The 20,498-nt window shown below is 59.6% G+C and overlaps 2 protein-coding genes across 2 annotated transcripts; one reads left to right on the top strand and one right to left on the bottom strand.

Annotated features, from left to right (window-relative positions):
• Positions 1-1,231: 1,231 nt before the first annotated feature.
• RNF207 (ring finger protein 207) lies at positions 1,232-9,050 on the bottom strand. Its single transcript, XM_058660774.1, has 17 exons — positions 8,859-9,050; positions 8,220-8,352; positions 7,598-7,742; positions 7,422-7,503; positions 7,272-7,347; positions 7,060-7,185; positions 6,872-6,918; positions 6,625-6,697; positions 6,476-6,544; positions 6,105-6,173; positions 5,924-6,021; positions 5,267-5,453; positions 4,984-5,169; positions 4,751-4,802; positions 4,365-4,482; positions 1,701-1,781; positions 1,232-1,514 (listed from the first exon to the last, which is right to left on the bottom strand). Exons 1-17 carry the CDS (start codon positions 9,047-9,049, stop codon positions 1,469-1,471), a joined length of 1,779 nt encoding a protein of 592 aa, XP_058516757.1. The 5' UTR covers position 9,050; the 3' UTR covers positions 1,232-1,468.
• A 3,362-nt stretch (positions 9,051-12,412) lies between these two features.
• Positions 12,413-20,330, top strand: RPL22 (ribosomal protein L22). The gene is made up of 4 exons (XM_004596089.3): positions 12,413-12,538; positions 13,735-13,839; positions 16,754-16,878; positions 20,131-20,330. Exons 1-4 carry the CDS (start codon positions 12,527-12,529, stop codon positions 20,273-20,275), a joined length of 387 nt encoding a protein of 128 aa, XP_004596146.2. The 5' UTR covers positions 12,413-12,526; the 3' UTR covers positions 20,276-20,330.
• The last annotated feature ends 168 nt before the right edge of the window (positions 20,331-20,498 follow it).

The raw sequence follows: 20,498 nt of genomic DNA, 5'->3' as shown, positions 1-20,498 counted from the left end.
TGGCTGGGGTGGGACACCTGTGGCTCACTGCAAGGGGACAGCCTGACCATCGCAGGGAGAGCAACTTAGCTGAGTAATTCTACTTTTTACACACAGAAAAATGTTTATTTGACCGTTTGAAACTGGGTCCTCTTGCACAGATAGTGGCCAGTCTTGACAATGGTTAATTATCTAAGACTGTCCTTGATTTCACAGAACAGCAGCCTGAGCGTGGAGAAGCTTAGGAGGCCGCCCAGGAAGGTGACTTCCTCTGCCCCCCAGGTCCACCGGCGTCTGATTTTTGGGTGGTCATGGACAACTAACCGGGTTAATGCAGCTGGGCGAAGGCCTGGCCTGGACTCTGCTGTCTGCCCTGGAGGTGACCAGAGCTGTCTGTTGGCTATGTGGTCCCCGGCTTTCGTCAAAGCAGGATGGTGATGGCCCAGGCGCTCTGTCCTTGTCATGCTCTGATTGCTGGTGGATGACCAAGACACCAGGTTCCTGCCAGGCCAGGCAGGTGCTGTGCCGTGACCTTGGCCGCGCCTCCTAACACTAACACCCAGGCCAGCAGGGCTGAGGGCCTTGAGGGGGGCATGTTTGCCCATGAAGCCAGCTCTGGGGGGGCAGTCCTCCCCCACTGGGATAAGGACCAAAGCTTCACACCATGTAGTCACAGGGAGCAGCACACCTCAGCCCAACTGTAGAATCTGGAACAACGTGGCAGAGTTTGTGGGTTCTGCAGCTGATCAGGGGTTGACCTGGTCAAGAAGTGGCCCCGCTTTGCTCCCTGTTGTGACACTCAAGCTGTGGAAGTTCACTGGGGACCGGTCCTGTTGGGAGAAGATGGAAGCTCTCTGTGGGGACATGGCTCCTGTGTCTCCAACTGGGTCTGCGATGGGCTTACTTTGTCCCTGGGGGCTCCTCTGAGGAATTGCATGGTCTGGCTACTGCCCATTCAATCCCTGCCCAAGCCACATAAACCAAGGCATCCAGAACCAAGAGGTCCTGGTGGGCGACCTTGTCTTCAGCAGCCCAGGAGCCCTCTGCTTTAGCTTCTGTGACAAAGTGTTCATGGCCACAGCGCTAGCATGTTGTGGCTTTGGCAGCAGCTGAAGCAAGAGGCACGCGGGGGAAGGTGGGACTGACCTCTGCCACCTGCCACGCTGTGACTCCAGGCAGTCCACAGACCTCACGCTGCTTAGGGGCTCTCCCTGCCTGCGGCTAACAGCAAGACTGACAGACGAACCTGTGACAGTCACGCCACTGATTCCACACGTCTGTCCCCCTGGTGAGTGTCTGCAGACACGGACTCCAGTGGGCAGCTCTGGAACCCATCCTCACACACTTCACCAAGGGAGGGAGCAGTGTCGCACACTGGGAACATGAGCTCAGGCAATAGCCACAGCTGTCCACATCCCGGAAAGGTCCTGTGTGTCCCCATCACACCTGGTGGTCACTTGTCACCGGCTGAGGACCTCTCTGATCTATTTCACAAACACGACTCTGCCAAGGCCGTGGGGCTGGGCAGTAGCAAGCTGGGACCCAAGGGAGAGATGCCCTGAGTTTGCTTTGTGCCCATACAGGTAGCATCCCTGAGCCCCACACCCCACACCTGCAGTGCCAGCAATGTGTAGGCACGCTTGACACCACGAACACAGTCCCCAGTCTCACACCGGCTGCTTGGCTGGCCTTGCCCCCTTGGGTGCAGAGCCCTGCTTCACCTGGCTGTGGTCTCCCCAGTCCTGCTGTCGTCATGTGGAGTTTGGGAATTTTCGGACTCCTCTTCTGAAGGTGCCTGGAACCTGGGCATGAGAGTGTGCGTGTGGGAGTCAGGAACCATGAACCCAGCCTGTCGCGAAGCCCTGAGCTCCCTCCACACAAAACCAAACTGGAGCAGACGCTCCAAAGCCTGCCACACACTTTATCCTTTGGGTGCCTGAATATTTGCCGAGGGCCTTGGGTAGAGGGAGCAGGTCCTACTCTCAATGGAGACCCCATGCTGTGTGGGGAGACCTGTGATGGGGGAACTGAACGAAGGGAACACAGCATGGTGGGTCCAGGTGGTGCCCTGCGACGCTGAGTGAGGCCCTGCGAGGACATCTAAACCAGGACTGGCATTGTGGCGGCACTGGCACCAGTTCCAGCTCTTGGCTATTCCACCTGTAATCCAACTCCCTGCCTATGGCCTGGGAAGCGGCGGAAGATGGCCCAAGTCCTCGGGCCCCTTCACCCACAGTGGACTCCTGGAAGGAGTTCCTGGCTCCAGCCTGGCGTAGCCCTAGCCGTGGCTAACAGTTTGGGGAGATATTTCTCATTCTACCTTCGAACTAAATCTTTTAAAAAGAAAAGCAAGTTCATTCCAGATAGGTCCACAAGTAGGAACCTGGTAACCTTCGGGGAGTGGCAGAGCCACTGTGACCAGTGGGACCAACATGATCAGAGGGAGGTAGGGACGGGTCCCTGAAGGCAGCTGGGCCCCTCAGTGGTGGGTAGGAGGCCAGCAGAGACCACTGGCTGTGTGGTGTGCTGAGGAACCACTGTGCTTTAGATGAGTTGGGAGGGGAGCAAAGAAGACCCCAGTGGGTGGGCTGAGGGAGCCAGGTCATTGGGATTTGGGGATGAGGTAGGGTGCAAGATTGAATCCAGGCCTTATGTCCCAGAGAGGGCGAGGCCGTCCACTGGTCTGCAGGTATGGAAGTCTCCCATCAGGGCAGGGGTAGGGGTGCCGGCCATGCCCAGGAGGAAGGAGCTGCAGGTGAGCTTGGAGCTTGGAGGTGCTGTGCTCGGGAGAGGGGTGGGGGCTGTTTGCTTTGATGAGGCTACCTGGGGAGCGAGAGGGTTAAAATCTGGATTTTGCCCACGGACATGAGGGAGTGAGCCAAGCAGGCAGAGCCACTGGAGATGAAAGCAGTGTGGGGCAGAGAGGGAGGTGTTCAGGCTCCTGGGAGACCCTAGGAGGGACTGGGGCTGAGCAGATGGGTGGGGTCAGAGGCAGGACCAACAGTGGCCCAGCAGCCGTGCAGACCCCTGGAACCCAGATGGCCCAGATGGCCCTCTGCCCCACATGCCACATGCAGCCCCATCCTGAGCTCCTCTGTTCATGGACACTGACCCCAGCAGGGTCCTGCATGTGTGGGTCCCCTTCCTATGTATGCAGGAAGGGGTCAAACTGGTGTTCCCTGCGAGGGAGAGTGTGGACCAGAATGCAGCAGCCTCCACAGGAATGCACCTGCCGTGGCCAGCGGCCGACACGTGGCCCCCACGCGTGGCCTCACTGTCACTGAGGGCTTGTAAGTGGATTCACCCAGGACCTGGTGTTAACGACTTTGAATGTCCACCTCGCAGTGTGCTGGGGAGGAGCCACAGCACCCGGTCCAGGGCACAGGGGCCTGGTTACAGTCACATACAGTGTGAGCTGAACCTCGGGGGCACAGGCGAGAACAGCCACAGAAGGGGGACTCGGCCAGCGTGGGCCCTGGATGACTCCCTGGCACACGCTCACTTCTTCCCCAAACTCACAACTTGGCTAAAACAACAAGGAAAGGGGCTGGCGTTGTGTCACAGTGGGTTAAGCTGCCACCCATGACACTAGCACTCCTGTTAAAGCACTTGGGAAAGCAGCAGAGGGTGGCCCAAGGGCTCGAATCCCTGCACCCATGTGGGAGACCTGGACTGAGTACCAGTCTCACGCCTTCCAGAAGACTTCTCTGTCTCCCCCAGCTGTTTCTCTGTAAATCTTTCAACTAAATCTAAAAAAAAGAAAAAAAAAAAAAAAAAAGAAGCAGAGCCCTCCAGGTTAGAATGGGACAGGGAGGAGGAAAGGAGTGCCTAAAATGTGGGCAGCTGAAGACCACTTGCATCACTGGGTGTGCTGCCAGCCCAGGCTGGTCCTAACCGCACATTCCGCTCCCTGCTCCGTGTCCTGCCTGGGGTCCTCAGACACCCCTTCTGGGAGTGGGCATTTGGCGAAGACGCCCCCAGGTGGGCTGGATCCCATATCAGAGAGCCTGCCTTTGGATCCCAGCGCTGTTTCCACCCTGGGAGGCAGCAGGTAGGTGATGGCTCAGTGAGGTCCCTCCCACCGACATGGCCGGCCTGGACTGAGTTCCTGCCTCCTGGCTTTCCTGGCCCAATCCTAGCAACTGCAGGTGTCTGGAAGGAATGGCAGCGCACTCTTCCTCTCTCCTTCTGAACAAATCAATATTTAAAAAAATTAATAAAAGCAAATGCCACCTGTGGCCTGGAGGTACTGCGGCAGCAGAAGCTGCAAGCAGCCGGCTCCTGTGGCCCAGTCTTCGCAGGTGGCCATCCCTGCCTGGTTCACCCCAACCCAACTCCCCTGACCACGTGGCGCTTCCCACCGCACCTGCTGAGGGGCCCCTCACCTGGGCTCCAGCCGTTCTTTCACCTTGGCGATGGAACGGACGTAGGGCATGATTTGTTTGGTGATGGTGGCTAGGCACACGTTCTCCTGCCTTAGCTGGAGGAGTTCCTGGAGCTGGGCTGTGGGGCCAAGACCAGACTGGGGCTGGGTTCCATTGAACCCCCAAACCGACCTGCGAGCCCCCACCGGTGGAAGCCCTGGGTTGTCCCAGTGACCACCTCCAACCACAGGGCAAGGGAGAGGATATTCGATTCCCAGGCTCCCGGCCTTGGATGCACCCAAGTGCTACCAGGGGGTAGAGGAGGGATGTGGGGTTTGTATGGGGCTAGCATGTGGGTTAGCCCAGGATGGGACAGGGGGTATCACTTGGCAGTGAGCTGCTGGGACCTTCATAAATCTCCTGCTCATTGGCTACCCGCTGATAGCATTCCTCCCAAACCTGAAACAGAGAAGTTGGGGCTCCTGGCTGCAGCTGCACAGAGCCACACAGCACCCTAGGCAGGTCGATGTGGTTCCTAGGTTCCCAGGCACCCGGTCTGCTGGGGTGCCCAGCCTTGCCCTCCGGCCCCACCGTCCGCCCGCTTCCCGCTACAGACATGGGTGGTGGAGGGGAGGGCTACCTCCCGGAAAGTGGCTCGCATGCCCTCCGTGGAAGTGTACTCCGAGGCGATCCTGGCATCCAGCCGCAGCGACCGCTGCAGGATGTCGGCCATGATCTCGGCTTTGATGAGTGAGTGGTGCTTGGTGAGGTCCCGGTGCAATTCCTGGGCCTGGTCCTTCAGACTCTGTACCTCCCCCTGCAGGCTCTGCACCCAGTGACCATCCCAGGGCGTCCAGTTAGGGCCGGACCTCAGGGAGAGGGGGCGGGGTGTCTCCCACCCTGCAGGGGCCCAGGCCTCTCACCCGGTAAGCTTCCTCATAGTGGCGGCAGTGCTCTGCGAAGGGCGTGTCCTCGCCCTCGGCCAGCAGCGCCTTGGTGCTCATGGAACGGTGCAGTGTGGCCTTTGGCACTGGTGACCAGAACACCTTTCTTCCCGGGGAGGGACAGCTGGCTGCTATCAGCACCTTGGGGCCTGAGCCTCCTCCCAACCTAGGAAGACAGCCAGTGTGGCTGGGGATGGGCGATGCTTGTCCGCCCCCCAGCCGCCCAGGCCACACCCAAGGACAGCTGGGTCGGGTTTACCTGACACCCAGTCTTTTGGAACCTGGGACCCTAGGGTGGGCGCACGCTTGCCGGGGTCAACCTCTCTCCTGACTCCAGCACAAACAGGAGTCCTGGCTGGTGGGGCGGCTGCAGCAACGGTTAGGGGCAGCTGGGAGTCCCCGTGCTACCCTGACAGAACTTTGCCCTTCCACTCCGGGACGTCCCCGACAGCCATTTCGTCTGGACGGACCACGCCTAGCAGGTGGCGGTGGCTGGAAGGCGCACACAATGCGTGACAAGCGACTGAACCGCGAAGGGCAGCCCGGCCTCTCCAGCAGGCTCTGACCGCTTGACGCGCCGGCCCATCCAGTTGGGAGTTCTCATGCCAGCCCGCCCTTTCCTGGGTTGCTGCTTACTTGTTGGTGCTGCCCGGCGTGCCCGCCGCACCACTTGGCCCCAGCTGCAGAAGCGGCTCCAGGCAGCGCGCGAACTCGGCGCGATAGTCGCTGGTGATCTGGGCGGCAGGACGCGGCGTGAGTTGGGGGACCCTTGGCCCGCGGGGTTCCTCCCAGCCCTGAGCTCCCGCCGCGCGCCCACCTTGCTGCTCTGTGCTGGCCTTAGGCGGTGTGGCCGCGTGACCACGCGCTGCAGGCGCTCCATCAGCTCCTGTTGTGGCCGTGGGCGCAGGCCGGTGAGGGAGGGGGCACGCAGAGACAGGCGGGGGTGGCGGAGGCCGGAGGCCCCAGCGCCAGTCTCAGGTGTCCTGAGACTCCTGGCCACGCACCCATGTCCAGGAACGGGGGGCCGAACCCAGCCTCAGCTGCGACTGCAGCCCGCCACCAAAAGGGATGCAGGGCCCCGCCCCCAAACGTGTGTACACGATGCGGTGGAGGAGGCAAAGAGGAGCCGAGCCCCCAGGTGGCTTCCCAGGGCAGAGTGGGGCTCCCGGCAGACAAAGCCTGACTCACATAGCCCAGGTCCAGAAACTCAGCCTTGTTGGCCAAGCTAAGGAAGGCGGAGGAGATGACCAGGTGGATCTGTGGACGGGATGCTACTCAGAGACTGGCCAGAGGAGGAAGCTCCCTGCCGGTGGGGGCCCAGCCCTGCCTCCGGTTACCTGCAGGGTGGGCAGGAGGGTGGCCAAGTGGGAGAGCTGCTCCTTGAAGGCCTTGTCCTTCTCTTCATATTGGCTGTGGAGGGGCGCGCTGCCAGGTCACCAAAGGGGAGGGCTGCCCGCCCACTTGTGGGGGCCTGGGAACAGGTCAGTATCCCCTCCCTGTTCCCTCTTCCCGGCCTCCCCCTGGTGGACATCTGCAGGTCTTGCTCTGCAGGTCGGGGGCAGGGTGGGCCTGGGCTGCACTTACCTCTGCACCGCCTGCAGCAGCAGGGCCTTCCTCTCGGTCAGTCTGTCCTGGGAGAGAGGTGGCTGCTGACCCACATGGGGGGGGGCTCACCTGACTTGTCACCTCCCGCACCGCGAGGTTCAGCAGCTCCCAGGAAGAGCTGCGCAGGGGTGGGGGATGGAGGGGGCCCAACCTCGGCCAGGCCTCACCTGCATGCTGCTGAAGAGCGCGTGGATGGCGGCCTCCTCCTCGGCCGCGCTGCCCCGCACCTCCTCCACCATGGTCTGCAGCAGCGCGATGGCCTCCCGCGTGGCCGCCTGCAGGGCCTTCACAGCCTGGGGACGGCGCACATTCAGTGAGAACAGAGCTGAGGTCTTCCACGCGCCCCCGCGCTCCAGCGCCGCCGGCCCCCACGCCTTACCAGCACCGCCTGCTCCAGCCGCTCACAGCCCTGCACGTAGGCCGACTCCAGGTCCACACAATGGGCCCTGCTCTCCCTACGGGGATTCGATGGGTGAGGCTGAGAGGCTAGAAGACTCCCCCAAACATGCTCACCCCTCTGCAGACTGACCCTTGCATGTCCCGGAAGCAACGGATGCACAGTAGCGACTTCTTTTCCGTGGAAAACATGAGGTAGGGTTCAGCGTGCTTCGCTGCAGCAGCAGAGGGGAGCGGCGGTAAGGGCTCCGGCTCTGCTGCGCACCCCCTCTCCACCCCACACCCCTGGGCCCGGCCCAGGGCGCTCACGGCACTTCAGGAGTACATCTCGGCTGCGCTGGCCCAGGGCTACGATGTCATGGCGTGCGAACAAGCGAGCTCTGTGTGTCTCGTCGCGGCAGCGCCCGCACAGGGGCTGCCCGCACGTGTTGCAGAAGTAGGTGGTCTCTGCGTCCTGCGGACAGAGTGCGCGCCGGCTCAGGGCGCAGCTGCCGATGGCGGCCAGCGCGGGAGCCACACTCTTGCTTAGCGTGATGGGTCAGCACAAGGCGGAGAAGGCTTGGAGACTAGGTACCTGGGGCGGGGAGGGGCTTGGACGCGCACATCCGCTTCCACGAGTGAGCGTGGAGGGAAAATACTACTTTGCAAAACGTCCCCCCTTCCTACCACCCCCGGAGAGCACCAGACACCCCAGCTCCAGTCCTACCACCCCCGGAGAGCACCAGACACCCCAGCTCCAGTCCAGCCTCAGCCCAGGCTCCTGAGCTGGAGTTAGCCCCCAGCTCCACATGGAGCTGTCCTTGAATCTCCTGCCCTTGTAATGGTGCCCACACGTGGGGATGTCCAAGTCACCACAGGGCGGTCTCCTTGGTCTGGCACCCCTGGCGCCCTCCAGCCCCCAGCCCTCCCTGCCCCTGCCCCATGCCGCTGCCTGCTTGCTGCACTCCAGGTCACAGTTGGCACAGCGCACGGCCTCCACGCCATCCCCCGAGCTGTCCACCAGGAACTGCAGCAGCCGGTCCAGCGGTGGGAGCCCACTGCCCCCCTCCACCAGTGTCTGGTGCCTGTGGAAAGGTGGCAGCAAAGTCCAGGCACCTTCCCTGGGGTGGGGGTGGAGGCTCCTCAGCCCCAGCCTCACATTCCAGGCTGGAACTAAAAATAACAGTGTTGGAGGTCCAGTGCGGCCTGGGGTCTGCTATTAATAACGCAGTCCACTCCGCCCTCCCCCAGGATGGGCAACCCTGGGAGAGCAGACACTCTCTCCCCCCACCGTACTTCTTCCCGCCAAGGGCAACTTCAAGGACTCCCCAAAACTAACAGGTGAATCCTAGACTCCTGAAACCACCCCCAGCCGTGTGTGGGAGTGTGCTGACCTCTGGGAAGAAGCCCACGCTGGCTCCCTGAAGACCCCTTTCCTGGCTTCAGTTAGGAGCATCTGGGGAATGGGTGGTTCTGGCAGGGGGTCTGCAGGAACTGGACAGGGCGCAGCTCCTCCCGACGGGCGCCTGCATGGTCCCAGGCTTACCCTGCTCACCCAGGTAGATCCAACCCCCGGCCTCTGGGCACTCACTGGCACAGCGGGCAGGTGAGACAGCCATCGGTGGGGCGGCCACGCAAGCAGCTGGCACAAAAGTCATGGAAACAGTCCAACAGGCAAGGGCGCTCATACTGCGTGTGGCAGAGCGGGCATATGAGCAGGTGGCCGCTGGCCACCTCCAGGGCACTCAGCCCCTCCAGAGGCGCGAAGATAGCTCCCGACATCTGTGGGGGGGGGGTGCAGGACACAGCTGGGGCACACAGTTCCGGTTCCGGGGCAGGGGGCGCCCAGCAGGAGTACAGGCCACCCCCTATCTGCCCAGTCTGGGTCGGCTGGGGCGTCACAGAGGAGCTGTGGAGTGGAAACTGCTGGGTCGGTGGTTGGAGCCTGGCACCTGGCTGGTGTGCCTGGCTGCTAGTGCAGGGAGGACTGGTGGCAAGGGGCCGGGGCCTTCACAGGCTGCGAGCTAAGTGCCCTCCCAGCCTCGCCTCACTGGCGCTGCCACGGTCGCTGATCGCCGGAAGGTCAGGGCTTCCCACCCAGCATCCCCTGCCTGGGCTCCCCGCCCCGTGTCCTCTGGGTGACCCATGGGACAGCGCGGGGATTTTAGCGGTGCGGCCTGCCCCTGCTGTGGAGGCAGAGAGAAGGGGACACCGCGTTTGGAGACAATCATATCACAGACAAGGGCAGGCTGGGTGCTTGGGCCGGACCTTGCTGGAGTGGCTCAGCTTGGGGGCCTCACAGGACCCCCCTTGGCTGTGGGGGTGTCTGAGGGTTCCCTGCCTAGGGCCGTACTCTCTTGGGTGGGGACAGGGCCAGTCCCAGCACGGGGTGGGGGCTGGGGAGGCAGGCTGACGCTCTGGAATCCTTGGCCTGCTGGGGCTGCTGCAGAGGGCTGTGCCCAGCGGCAGGTGTAACAGGCCTGACCAGCAGGCCTCTTCACAAGGAAGTTCTACATTCTCTGCAGGACCAGGCGGGTAGGGAGAGGTCCCTGTGCACAAGGGGCCAGAGCAGTGCCCTCTGACCTGAGTGTCACAGCTGGGCCGTGGCGTCTGCACCTGGAACGGCCCTCTGAAGCCCACGTTCAGGAAAATGGCTATGGTTTACACACAGGCCAAGACCCTTGGGCCTATGTCAACTTACGGGCTCCTGATCACAGCAAGCTTTGCGAAGGGCCAGAGCTGGCCCCTGGAAGGCAACCCCTGTTCCTTTTGTTTTTAAAGATCTGCTTATTTGCTGGTTTGAAAGGCAGAGCATGAGAGAAAAGATCCCCCCACTGGTTCACTCCTCAGATGGCTGCTGCAGCCAGGGCTGAGCCTGAGCGGCTGTGTCCGCGAGTCCAGTGTGGGCACCTGCGCCATCTTCACTGCTTTCCCGGGTGCATCAGCACAGAGCTGGACTGGAAGTAAAGCAACTGAGACTTGAGCTGGGCCCACACGGCATTGCTGTGCCACAGCGCTGGCCCCAAGTCTTCCTCAAACTTGAATTTCTATTACTCCGTCCATTCCATCCAGTCACTCTAGTGTGGGTCAGAGAGGGGACTGCACGCTGGGACATAGAACAGGCCAGCACAGGACAACTGTACAGCCCACAACAGCATCTGACACAGGGGACAGTGAAAAGGAGGGTGTGCAGCGGGCAGCGGTGAGCGGAGGGGCTGAGGGCACTGAAACGGCCCCCACCACACATGCTCCCCTATTTTCAGTGGGGTAGCACCCCAGAAAACTCACGGTAAACTGGAAGCCCTTGAAATCAGACGCGCAGGCCCAGCATACCCATGTGCCATAGCAAGTTCTCTGGGTTGTTGCCCAGTCTCTGTTCCCCATCCAAGACATGTGCACCCTGGGGACGGGGCCAATGTCGGGGGTTGGGGTCTTGCTACAGTAGGTGGGAAACCCAAGATCGGGTCAGAGTTCCTGGACATGAAGGACATCTGGGGAGGTCCCAGTGAAGGGAAGGTGTTTCTCTCTCTCTCTGCCTTTCAAATAAGTAAATACAATGATTAATTCAGTTTTTTAAAAAAGATTTATTTATTTTTATTGGAAAAGCAGATATACAGGGGAGAGACAGAGAGGAAGATCTTCCGTCTGATGGTTCACTCCCCAAGCAGCCCCTACGACCGGAGATCAAGTTCTTCCAGGTCTCCCACGTGGGTGCAGGGTCCCAAGGCTTTGGGCCATCCTGGAATGCTTTCTCAGACCACAAGCAGGGAGCTGGATGGGAATCAGGCCGCCGGGATTAGAACCAGTGTCCACATGGGATCCCAGCGCATTCAAAGTGAGGACTTTAGCTGTTATGCTACTGTGCCGGGCTATTTAATTCACTCTTTTTTTTTTAGCTTCTTTTTTTTTTTTAAGATTTATTTTATTTTTATTACAAAGTCAGATATACTGAGAGGAGCAGAGACAGAGAGGAAGTGGAGCTGCCGGGATTAGAACCAGCGTCCATATGGGATCAAGGCGAGGACCTTAGCCACCAGGCCACGCTGCCGAGCCCTATTTAATTCATTTTTAAGAAGAAATGCTTTTGGGCCCGGCGGTGTGGCCTAGTGGCTGAAGTCTTCACCTTGAACGCGCTGGGATCCCATATGGACACCGGTTCTAATCCTGGAAGCTCCACTTCCCATCCAGCTCCCTGCTTGTGGCCTGGGAAAGCAGTGGAGGACAGCCCAGAGCTTTGGGACCCTGCACCTGCGTGGGAGGCCTGGAAGAGGTTCCTGGTTCCCGGCTTCGGATTGGCGCAGCACCAGCCTTTGCGCTCACTTGGGGAGTGAATCATCGGACGGAAGATCTTCCTCCCTGTCTCTCCTCCTCTCTGTATATCTGACTTTGTAATAAAAATAAATAAATCTCTAAAAAAAAAATAAAAAAGAAGAAATGCTTTTAATGCGCCTGCAGTACAGTGTAAGCACTCGGTATGTGTTGTCACCGTGTAACCCAGGATGGCACAGACCCGGTTAAGTGCGGACTCAAAACCACCAGTCTGGCTTCAGCTGCGCGTCTGTCTTTTCGTGTCTCTGCAAAGCTCAAGACTGTGGGTCGGACCAAACACACTTTCTGAGAGAGAAATGAGTGCAGAGCTGTCCCTGGGGTGGCACATGCGAGGGGCGCCCTGCTGCCTGCTCCCCGGGGCTGCTAACCAAGGGTGTGCCCCCGCACCCCGTTACGCTGAGCCCCGTCCTGGGACGAGGGAGGAGATGGATGAGGAGTGGGCACTGCCCGAGGCGGCGCAGTGCGGCCATGCACCCCGCTTGCAGGGACACCCCACTGGCCGCGCCCCAAGGAGGGCTGGGCTCTGGAGGGAGCCATAGTGGTCTTGGGCAGCGGTACCCCCATCTCCTAACGTTCCTCACTTCCCACAGGCCCTGGGGTCCATGCCGGCTTAGTGAATCTCTTTAATTTCTTTTCAAAACAAGAGTGAGCCCCTTCGTCTCCCTTCGGGCTCGTCCAGGTGGGGTCTCCGGGGCCCCCCGCGCCAACGCGCATGCTCGCCGGGGGATAGACCGTCCGGCCTGCACGCCGCCTCACCGTGCGACCAGGCAAGACCAATCGCTCCCTGCGCGCACGCGCTGCCTCGGGCCGGCGGCGAGCGAGGGGCGGGGCAGAGCGACTGGTGCTGCCTGGGTCCCTCGCTTCCGGCGCGCTGCGTGCTCTTGGCGTCTGCGTGCTGCGTCCGCCTCCCTTTCTGCCTCCGCTGCCGCCATGGCGCCCGTGGTTAGTGCGGCTCCGCGCGCGGCCTGGGCTCCCGGGGGGCGGCGCGAGGGCTTCGGGCGCCCGGCGGCTGCGCGGGCTCGCCGGGGACGCGGCGCCTTCCGAGGGCAGCGCCGGGGCGGCTAGGGGGCCCCGCAGGCCGTGGGAAGAGGAGGCCGCGGCCTGAGGCCCGTGACCGCGGGGGTCGGGCGGCTCGGCTTGGGGCGCAGGGCGGGGAGCACGCGGGCCTGCCGGCGCGGGTGGCGTGGACTAGGGGTGACCCGGACCAGGGGTGCGGTAGACCAGGGGTGGGCTGGACCAGGGATGGTGTGGATCAGAGCTGAAGCAGGGTGGACCGGGGGTGGGGTGGACCAGGGATGGCGTGGGGGTGGGATGGGGGTGGCGTGGATCAGGGGTGGGGTGGACCAGGGATGGCGTGGACCAGGGTGCTGGAGTGGGCTGGACCAGGGATGGCATGGGACAGGGGTCGGAGGCAGGATGACCCTGGTTCCGGTGCGTCTTCTCGGTCCTCCCCCCGGGTGGGCTGCCCACGGTGGAGGGGAGGACCGCCCCGTGCCTCTGGTCCGTGAGGTTTGAAGCTGCCGGGGAGCAGGTGTGTTCCCGGGACTGGAGTTTTAAATAAGCCTGGATGTTCACTTGGGGTGAGAGATGTGGCAGGAGTCATGCTTTGGCCACCGTCCACCCCGTGGTGCAGGTTGTGGGTGAATCCGTGCAGGCGTCTGGAGCGGGCAGGGCAGATGTGCCTGGAGAGGATTGTCTAGGTGTTGGCGGGGGGAGCTGGTGTGTCAGGTACTTACAGCTGAGGGAGAGGAAGCCAGAGTGGGGTGGTCTGGAGGCTGGTGGTGTGCGGCTGTGCCCCCTGGTTGGTTTGGGAGTTCGTGCACACTCTTGGCCCACATCCTAAGGCCCAGCATTATCCTGAACAGCCAGGCTGGCACCGACCAGAACCGGGCCATGCTGCTGCTGCAGGCGGGGTGGAGGCCGACCAGCCGACCTGTGCCAGGGACCCCTGGCTGGAAACCGGACTCGGGTGGCATGTGTTAGCCTGTGCATGAGCTCAGACCCCCTTGCAAGGGAGCACGGCCCGGTGGGGCCTGTGTGGTGGTGTTTGGTGGTGGAGGGTGAGGAGGGCTGCTAATGCTCTAGTGTGGGTGGATTTTGATTGAAGTGTCATTTCTGTTATTTGTGTTTCTCTTTAGAAAAAACTTGTAGCGAAGGGGGGCAAAAAAAAGAAGCAACTTCTGAAGTTCACGCTGGACTGCACCCACCCAGTGGAGGATGGCATCATGGACGCTGCCAACTTTGTAAGTGAGCCGGTGCCTGTGGGGCCCTGATGTCCCACAGGTGCCCAAGCTGGCTTCGCAGGTTGGCAGTAGTTGGGGCAGCTAGAGAACTGCTCTGATTCCAGGCTCCATTCTGTTCATTCTCAGAATTGGTATTATTAGATTGGAGGCTGTCCAGGATCCGGGCCCACGTCGCTGGGTATTGGGCCCGGCCTCTGCCTGGACCTGGGATTCAGGCGGCAGCAGGTGCGGAGCCTGTGTTTAAATGATGTGTTTGTTTTATTGGAAAGTCAGCTTTACATAGAAAAGGAGTAACAGAGAAAGATCTTCCATCCGCTGATTCACTCCGCAAGTGGCCACCAGTGTCTCAGCTGAGCCAATCTAAAGCCAGGAGCTTCTAGGTCTTCAACGTGGGTACACGGTCCCAAGGCTTTGGGCCGTCCTTGACTGCTTTCCCAGGCCACAGGCAGGGAGCTGGAAGGGAAGTGGAGCAGCCAGGACTCGGGCCGACACCCATATGGGATGCCCATGTTGAAAGCAGCGCTTCACCTGGTACAGCACACGCTAGCCACAGGAGGCTTCTATTCAAGGTTTATTGAGAAACATGGAGGGACCGACAGACCGTCTGTCGGCCTGCTCACCCCCAGATGTCTGCAGCCATCAGAGCCAGGAGCCCAGAAGTCCCGGTGGTCCCCGCATGGGGGCAGGGGCCCTTGCACTGGAGCTCTCCTCTGCTGGCTTCCCGCACGCAGGTGACACAGGCAGGACAGGAGCAAGTGTCTGCATGGCTCCCCTCCCCCCCTTTTTTCTTGGAAAGGCAGATTTACAGAGAATAGAGACAGACAGGTATCCCATCCTCTGATTCACGCCCCATGTGGCTGCAGCAGCGGAGCTGAGCCAATCTGAAGCCAGGAGCCTCTTCCAGGTCTCCCACGCGGGTGCAGAGTCCCAAGGCTTTGGGCCATCCTCAACTGCCACAGCAGGGACCTGGATGGGAAGTGGAACAGCTGGGATACAACCAGCCCCCATGTTGAATCCCAGCACAAGGCGAGGATTTTGGCCATTAGAGTTAGGCGCTGGGCCCTCCTCTACCCCGCTTAAATGTGGATTATTTGCAGGGCAGAAGGATGGAGATTGCCTGTGCTGGTTCGTGCCCTAGACGCCTGCACTGGCCTGACCTGTGTCTCACTAAGGTTAGGAGCATGGAGCTGGCGTGGCCCTCCACGTGGGTGACAGGGTCCTAAGGCTTTGGGCCATCCTCTGCTGCTTTCCCAGGCCACAAGCAGGGAGCTGGTTGGAAGTGGAGCAGCCGGGACACGAACTGGCACCCATATGGGATCTTGGCACTTGGAGGTGGAAGATGAGCCATTGATTCGTTGTTTGTCCCCATGGCTGGTGTTTACCTGCTGTACCACAACACTGATACATATGTTAAAGTTTTAAAGAAAATGATATTTTTTGTCCTGGTGCAATTGCTTGCTGGATAAATCCTTACTTTGCAAGCTCTAGGATCCCACTTGGGTGCCGGTTTGTGTCCTGACTGCTCCACTTCCCATCCAGCTTCCTGCTTGTAACCTGGGAAAGTAGTAGAGGATGGCCCAAAGCCTTGGGACCCTGCACCCGCATGGGAGATCCAGAGAAGCTCCTGGCTCCTGGTTTCAGATTGGCTCAGATACAGCCCTTGTAGCCATTTGGGGTGTTGGAGTGGATGGAATATCTCTCCTTTCGGTAAATCTGCCTTTCAATAAAAATAAGTGAATCTTTAGTAAAGTAAAAAGTTCATTTCATTGGAACAGCACGAGAAAAAGAAACCCCTTTGACTAAGAACCATCAAAGCCATGGAGGGGAGGCCTGCCCAGGCTCCTCTGAGGACCTGCCTCTGGGCTGATGTGCTTCCTGTAAAGAGTTAGCCTTAGTTTCCCCTGCAGGTGCTGGGGAGGCCATGTGAGCCAGTGGGAGTGGTCAGGTTGTGCTTAGTGTAGGAGCAGGTGCAAGCAGGTGAGGTGCTGCCATGCTTGATGTGTGTTTTTTACCTGGACTTTAGGATTTAAATGAATAATAGCTAAGGATTTGTTATCATTTATTTTAAGATTTATTTATTTTTGGAAAGTCAGATATACAGAGAGGAGGAGAGACAGAGAGGAAGATCTTTGTCTGATGGTTCACTCCCTAAGCGGCCGCAGTGGCAGTAGTTGAGCCAGTCTGAAGCCAGGGGCCAGGAGCTTCTTCTGGGTCTCCCATGCGGGTGCAGGGTCCCAAGGCTTTGGGCCATCCTCAACTGCTTTCCCAGGTTACAAGCAGAGAGCTGGATGGGAAGCGGGGCTGCTGGGATTAGATCCAGTGCCCGTATGGGATCCCGGCGCATTCAAGGCGAGGACTTTAGCCTCTAGGCCACCGCACCGGGCCCTATTTTTATTCTTAAGATGACTGTGAGAGAACACATGGCCATCTGCCAGTTGACACCTTAATGCCTGTAAGACTGAGGCGGCACCTCCCGAGGCCATCACTGCTGCCTCCCAGAGTGGCCTTGGCAGCAGCCGGGTCCAAAGCAGGACTTGTGTCATACCCCAGATGGCTGCAGTGGCCGGGGCTGGGCCTGTCTGAAGCCAGGAGCTTCTTGCAGGCCTCCCAGGTGGGTGCAGGGACCCAAGGACTTTGCCCTCCTCTACTGCTTTTCCAGGTTGTTAGCAGGGAGCTGGATGAGAAGTGGTACAACTGGGACTTGAACTGACGCCTTGTGGGATGCTGGCGTCGGTGGAGGCTGAAGTTGATTCCCTGCAGCCTCCTCACTGTGTCTGCCCTGCTGTCTGTAAGCCTGAACATGGAAGAAGCAGCTGGGCTGTTGGAGGGCTGCGGGGCGACAGCGTGCAGCAGCCAGCTGTCGGGGGGCCCCGTCCCTGGCCTCACTGCTGGTCCTGCCCTCCAACCCCTGCAGGAGCAGTTTCTCCAGGAGAGAATCAAGGTCAACGGGAAGGCCGGGAGCCTCGGCGGCGGGGTGGTGAGCCTCGAGCGGAGCAAGAGCAAGATCACCGTGACCTCCGAGGTGCCTTTTTCCAAGAGGTAGGGCGGCCGGGGCCCTCGGCTGCAGGGCCGCTGGGAGCTAGCGAGCACGGGCTGTGGGCTGGAGACTCCTGCCTGGGTTTAGCTCCTGTCTCTCTCGCTCTGAAGTAACTTGGGCAGTACCGGTGCTGAGATCTGCAACATAGACCTAAGATGGATGAATTTGAGATGCAGGTTCAGCTCAGTGGCTCACTCCCTGAAAGCCTGCAGCTTCCAAGAGCCAGATACTCCGTCCGGGTTTCCCTTTGGGGAGCGGGAAGCCGGGCCTTTGGGCCACCGTGCACTGCCTCATCAGCTGCATTAGCAGAAAGCTGCGTCAGAAGCGGCCGAGCTGGGACAGCCACTGGCACTCGGGTACCATACGGAGGTTGGCGTCCCAGGTGCTACTAAGCCTGCTGTGCCACAGGGCCCACTTGTGCCCCATCTGTTTCTTGGCGTTTTACCTCTCTACAGGGCTGGGCTAGGAACTCCCTGGTCTGCTGTGTGGAGCGGTCGGGGCCCAGGCTCCTGAGTCGCCGTCTGCTTCCCCTGTGGTGTGCACCAGGGGCAGGCTGGGGCATTAGAAGCCGGGCAGCCAGGACTGCCTCAGATCCAAGATGCGGGGTGTTGCTGCGCACGGCGGGAGCTGAGCTGCTGCCCCCACCCTACCCCTCACTGTGCCCTCCAGAGGGTACAGCTGGCTCCCTGCTGCTGCGGGAGTGTGCCCATGCACTTGTCCGATGAGTCTGAAGAGCTCCATTCAGACCCAGTAGGTCCTTGGGTGCACACTTGCTTGCTTTACAAGACAGGCGTTCGCTTGTCCCCGACAGGCTGTGCTGAGACATAATCAAGGTGTCCTGGGGCAGACTGGCTATGCTCAGGCCTTTCCGTATCTTTAAAATGTGTTAGACCAGCAGACTGACTGTGCATGGACCAGAGACACAGCTGGCTTCCCACGTGAGGGCAGGGGCCCAGCTCCTTGGGCCATCTGCTCGCTTCCCGGGGGCAGTGCAGGGAGCTGGATCTGAGCTGGAGGAGACGGGACTGGACTCTTCCCTGATAGGGTGCTGGTCTCACAAGCGATGCCTTCCTTGGCACTCCCTTGGAGAGCCTCTGGAATGGGAGGAGGCAGGGGCAGCTGTCGGCTCAGGGCGCCCCCGCGTCCTGTTCCGGAGGCTGTGGACCAGGCTGGTGTGAGAGCGCCTGCTGGTGCACCCAGGTTAAGTTCCCCTTTCCCCGGGGCTTTCTGTGTCACGGTGCTAATTGTACTTTCTGGAAGCATTCGGGGTGTGTCTAAGCTGGAGCATGATGCTGCTTATCTCTTAACACTACATATTTTTACCAAATCTATTATTTTTCACCACAACATCCTATTAAGGAAATCTTTAGGGCCCGGCACACTAACCTAGCGGCTGGAGTCCTTGTCTTGCATGCGCTGGGATCCCATATGGACGAAGGTTCCTGTCCCGGTGGTACTGCTTCCCATCCAGCTCCCTGCTTGTGGCCTGGGAAAGCAGTCGAGGACGGCCCAAAGCCCTGAGACCCGCCCACTCATGTGGCAGACCCAGAAGAGATTCTTGGCTCCTGGGGAGTGAATCAGTGGGTGGAAGATCTTTGTGTCTCCTCCTTTCTATAGCTCTGACTTTCCAATAAAATAAATAAATCGTAAAAAGAGAATCTTCATTTTACTGAAAATCTTTTTAAGATTTATTGTGGGTGGGGACAAAAACAAAAGACTTACTTTTTTTTTGGAAAGTCAGATTTACAGAGTGAAAGAGAGAGAGAGAGAGAGCCTCACTTCTCTACTTCCCGAGTGGCTGCCACAGCCAGAGCTGAGCTGATCTGAAGCCAGGAGCCAGAAGCTTCTTCTGAGTCCCACGCCGATGCAGGGCCCCAAGGCTTTGGGCCATCCCCCTGCTTTCCCAGGCCACAAGCAGGGAGCTTGGAAGGGAAGTGGAGCAGCTGGGATATAAACCAGAGCCCATATGGGATCCCGGGCGTGCAAGGCAAGGACTTTAATCGCTAGGCTACCGGACCCCCACTGGAAATCTTGAATTTAACAGATTATCTGAATGTAGTACAAATAAAAAATGACAAAAGGTACTTTTAAATGGGACAACCAACTTGGGTTATTTTCCTGTGGGGAAAGTGGCTAGAGTGAGCTGTAAGTACCCTAGATCCCTGGGGGGGGGGGGACAGGTGTGCAAGGTTGTGTCCAGCAGGGACCTGGGAAGCAGATTCTTTCTGAGTTTGGGAAGGGACAGAATAGCAGCCGCTGGGCTTCAAAGCAGGTGAGGGAAGAAAGCTGGCAGGGGGCACAGCACTGTATCCCACCATCTGGGCACTGGTTTGAGTCCTGGCTGCTCCACTTCCCATCCAGCTCCCTGCCTGTGGCCTGGGAAAGCAGTCGAGGACAGCCCAAAGCCTTGGGACCCTGCACCCGCTGGTTCCTGGCTCCTGGCTCCTGGCTTCAGATCAGCTCAGCTCTGGCTGTGGCGGTCATTTGGGAGTGAACCAGCCAATGGAAGACCTCTCTGTCTCTAAATCTGCCTTTCAAATAAAAATTGTCAGACTGGTGTAACTGCTGTGTCGGCAGTGGGTCAGCAGAGGGGGCTCAGCCTCGAGATGCGCAGCCTTAGCCGTTTATCGAAAAACAAATATTTTTAAGAATATTTTTACTGGAAAGGTTGGAGATTTACTGAGAGGTCTTTAATCCGCTGGTTCACTTCCCATGTGGCTGGTAGAGTGGCTGAGGCTGGGCCAGGCTGAGGCCGGAAGTCTGGCGTTCCACCTGGGACTCCCACGTCGGTGGTGGGCAGTGCCAGCACCCGGGCCGTCAGCTGCTGTGCCAGGCGTGCTCGCCCCAGGCTGCAGTGGAGAGCCTGCTGGGGCTGCTGGCCTTCCAGGTTCTCCAGGAGCTTGCGGTGGTGTCTGGCTGGGCAGAGGTGGCCTGGGCTGACGGAATAGAAAGCTGTGTGTGCTGTGGGAGGGCGATGGCTGGGTGATGCCGTCCCCATGGCAAGGGAGCCACCAGCACCTTGGCCAGCGGAGCGTCTGGGACGCAGCCTGCAGCACACTGCCAGGGCCCGCGCTACCCACATATTGTCCTCCCGCGGGACCCCGAGCCAGACCCAGCGGAGTCTGCTCGCCTGGGCTGGTTTTCCTGTTATCCCTTGTGGCCGAGTCACCGGCTGGGTGGCCTTGCCACTTGGGGAGGCACGTTGGGTGTATAAAGGCCCCGTCTGGTGGCGCTCTCAAGGTCTTTCTCCGCAGGTACTTGAAGTATCTCACCAAAAAATATTTGAAGAAGAATAACCTGCGTGATTGGCTGCGCGTCGTTGCCAACACCAAGGAGAGCTACGAGCTGCGATACTTCCAGATCAATCAGGATGAAGAGGAGGAGGAGGAGGAGGATTAAACTCATTTCTCTTCAATATTTTGTATGAGTTCTTGAATAAAACTTGGGAACCAAACATTGTTTAGCCTGTGTCTGTGCTGCCCGGACCCCACGGACGAGCAGAGGTCCTGGCCGGGGCTTCCCGCTGCTTGCTGCCCACTTAGCTCCGCTTGGGCTTGTTGGAATTTGTTTGAAAAATTCAATTTTTTAAAAATTTGGTTCTGGGGGTGGTAAAAGGGAGGAG

This window comes from Ochotona princeps, chromosome 2 (genome assembly GCF_030435755.1).
Source record: "Ochotona princeps isolate mOchPri1 chromosome 2, mOchPri1.hap1, whole genome shotgun sequence".
Lineage (NCBI taxonomy): Eukaryota > Metazoa > Chordata > Mammalia > Lagomorpha > Ochotonidae > Ochotona > Ochotona princeps.
The sequence above is the reverse complement of the archived record's forward strand: the minus strand, read 5'-3'. Positions and strand labels throughout refer to the sequence as shown.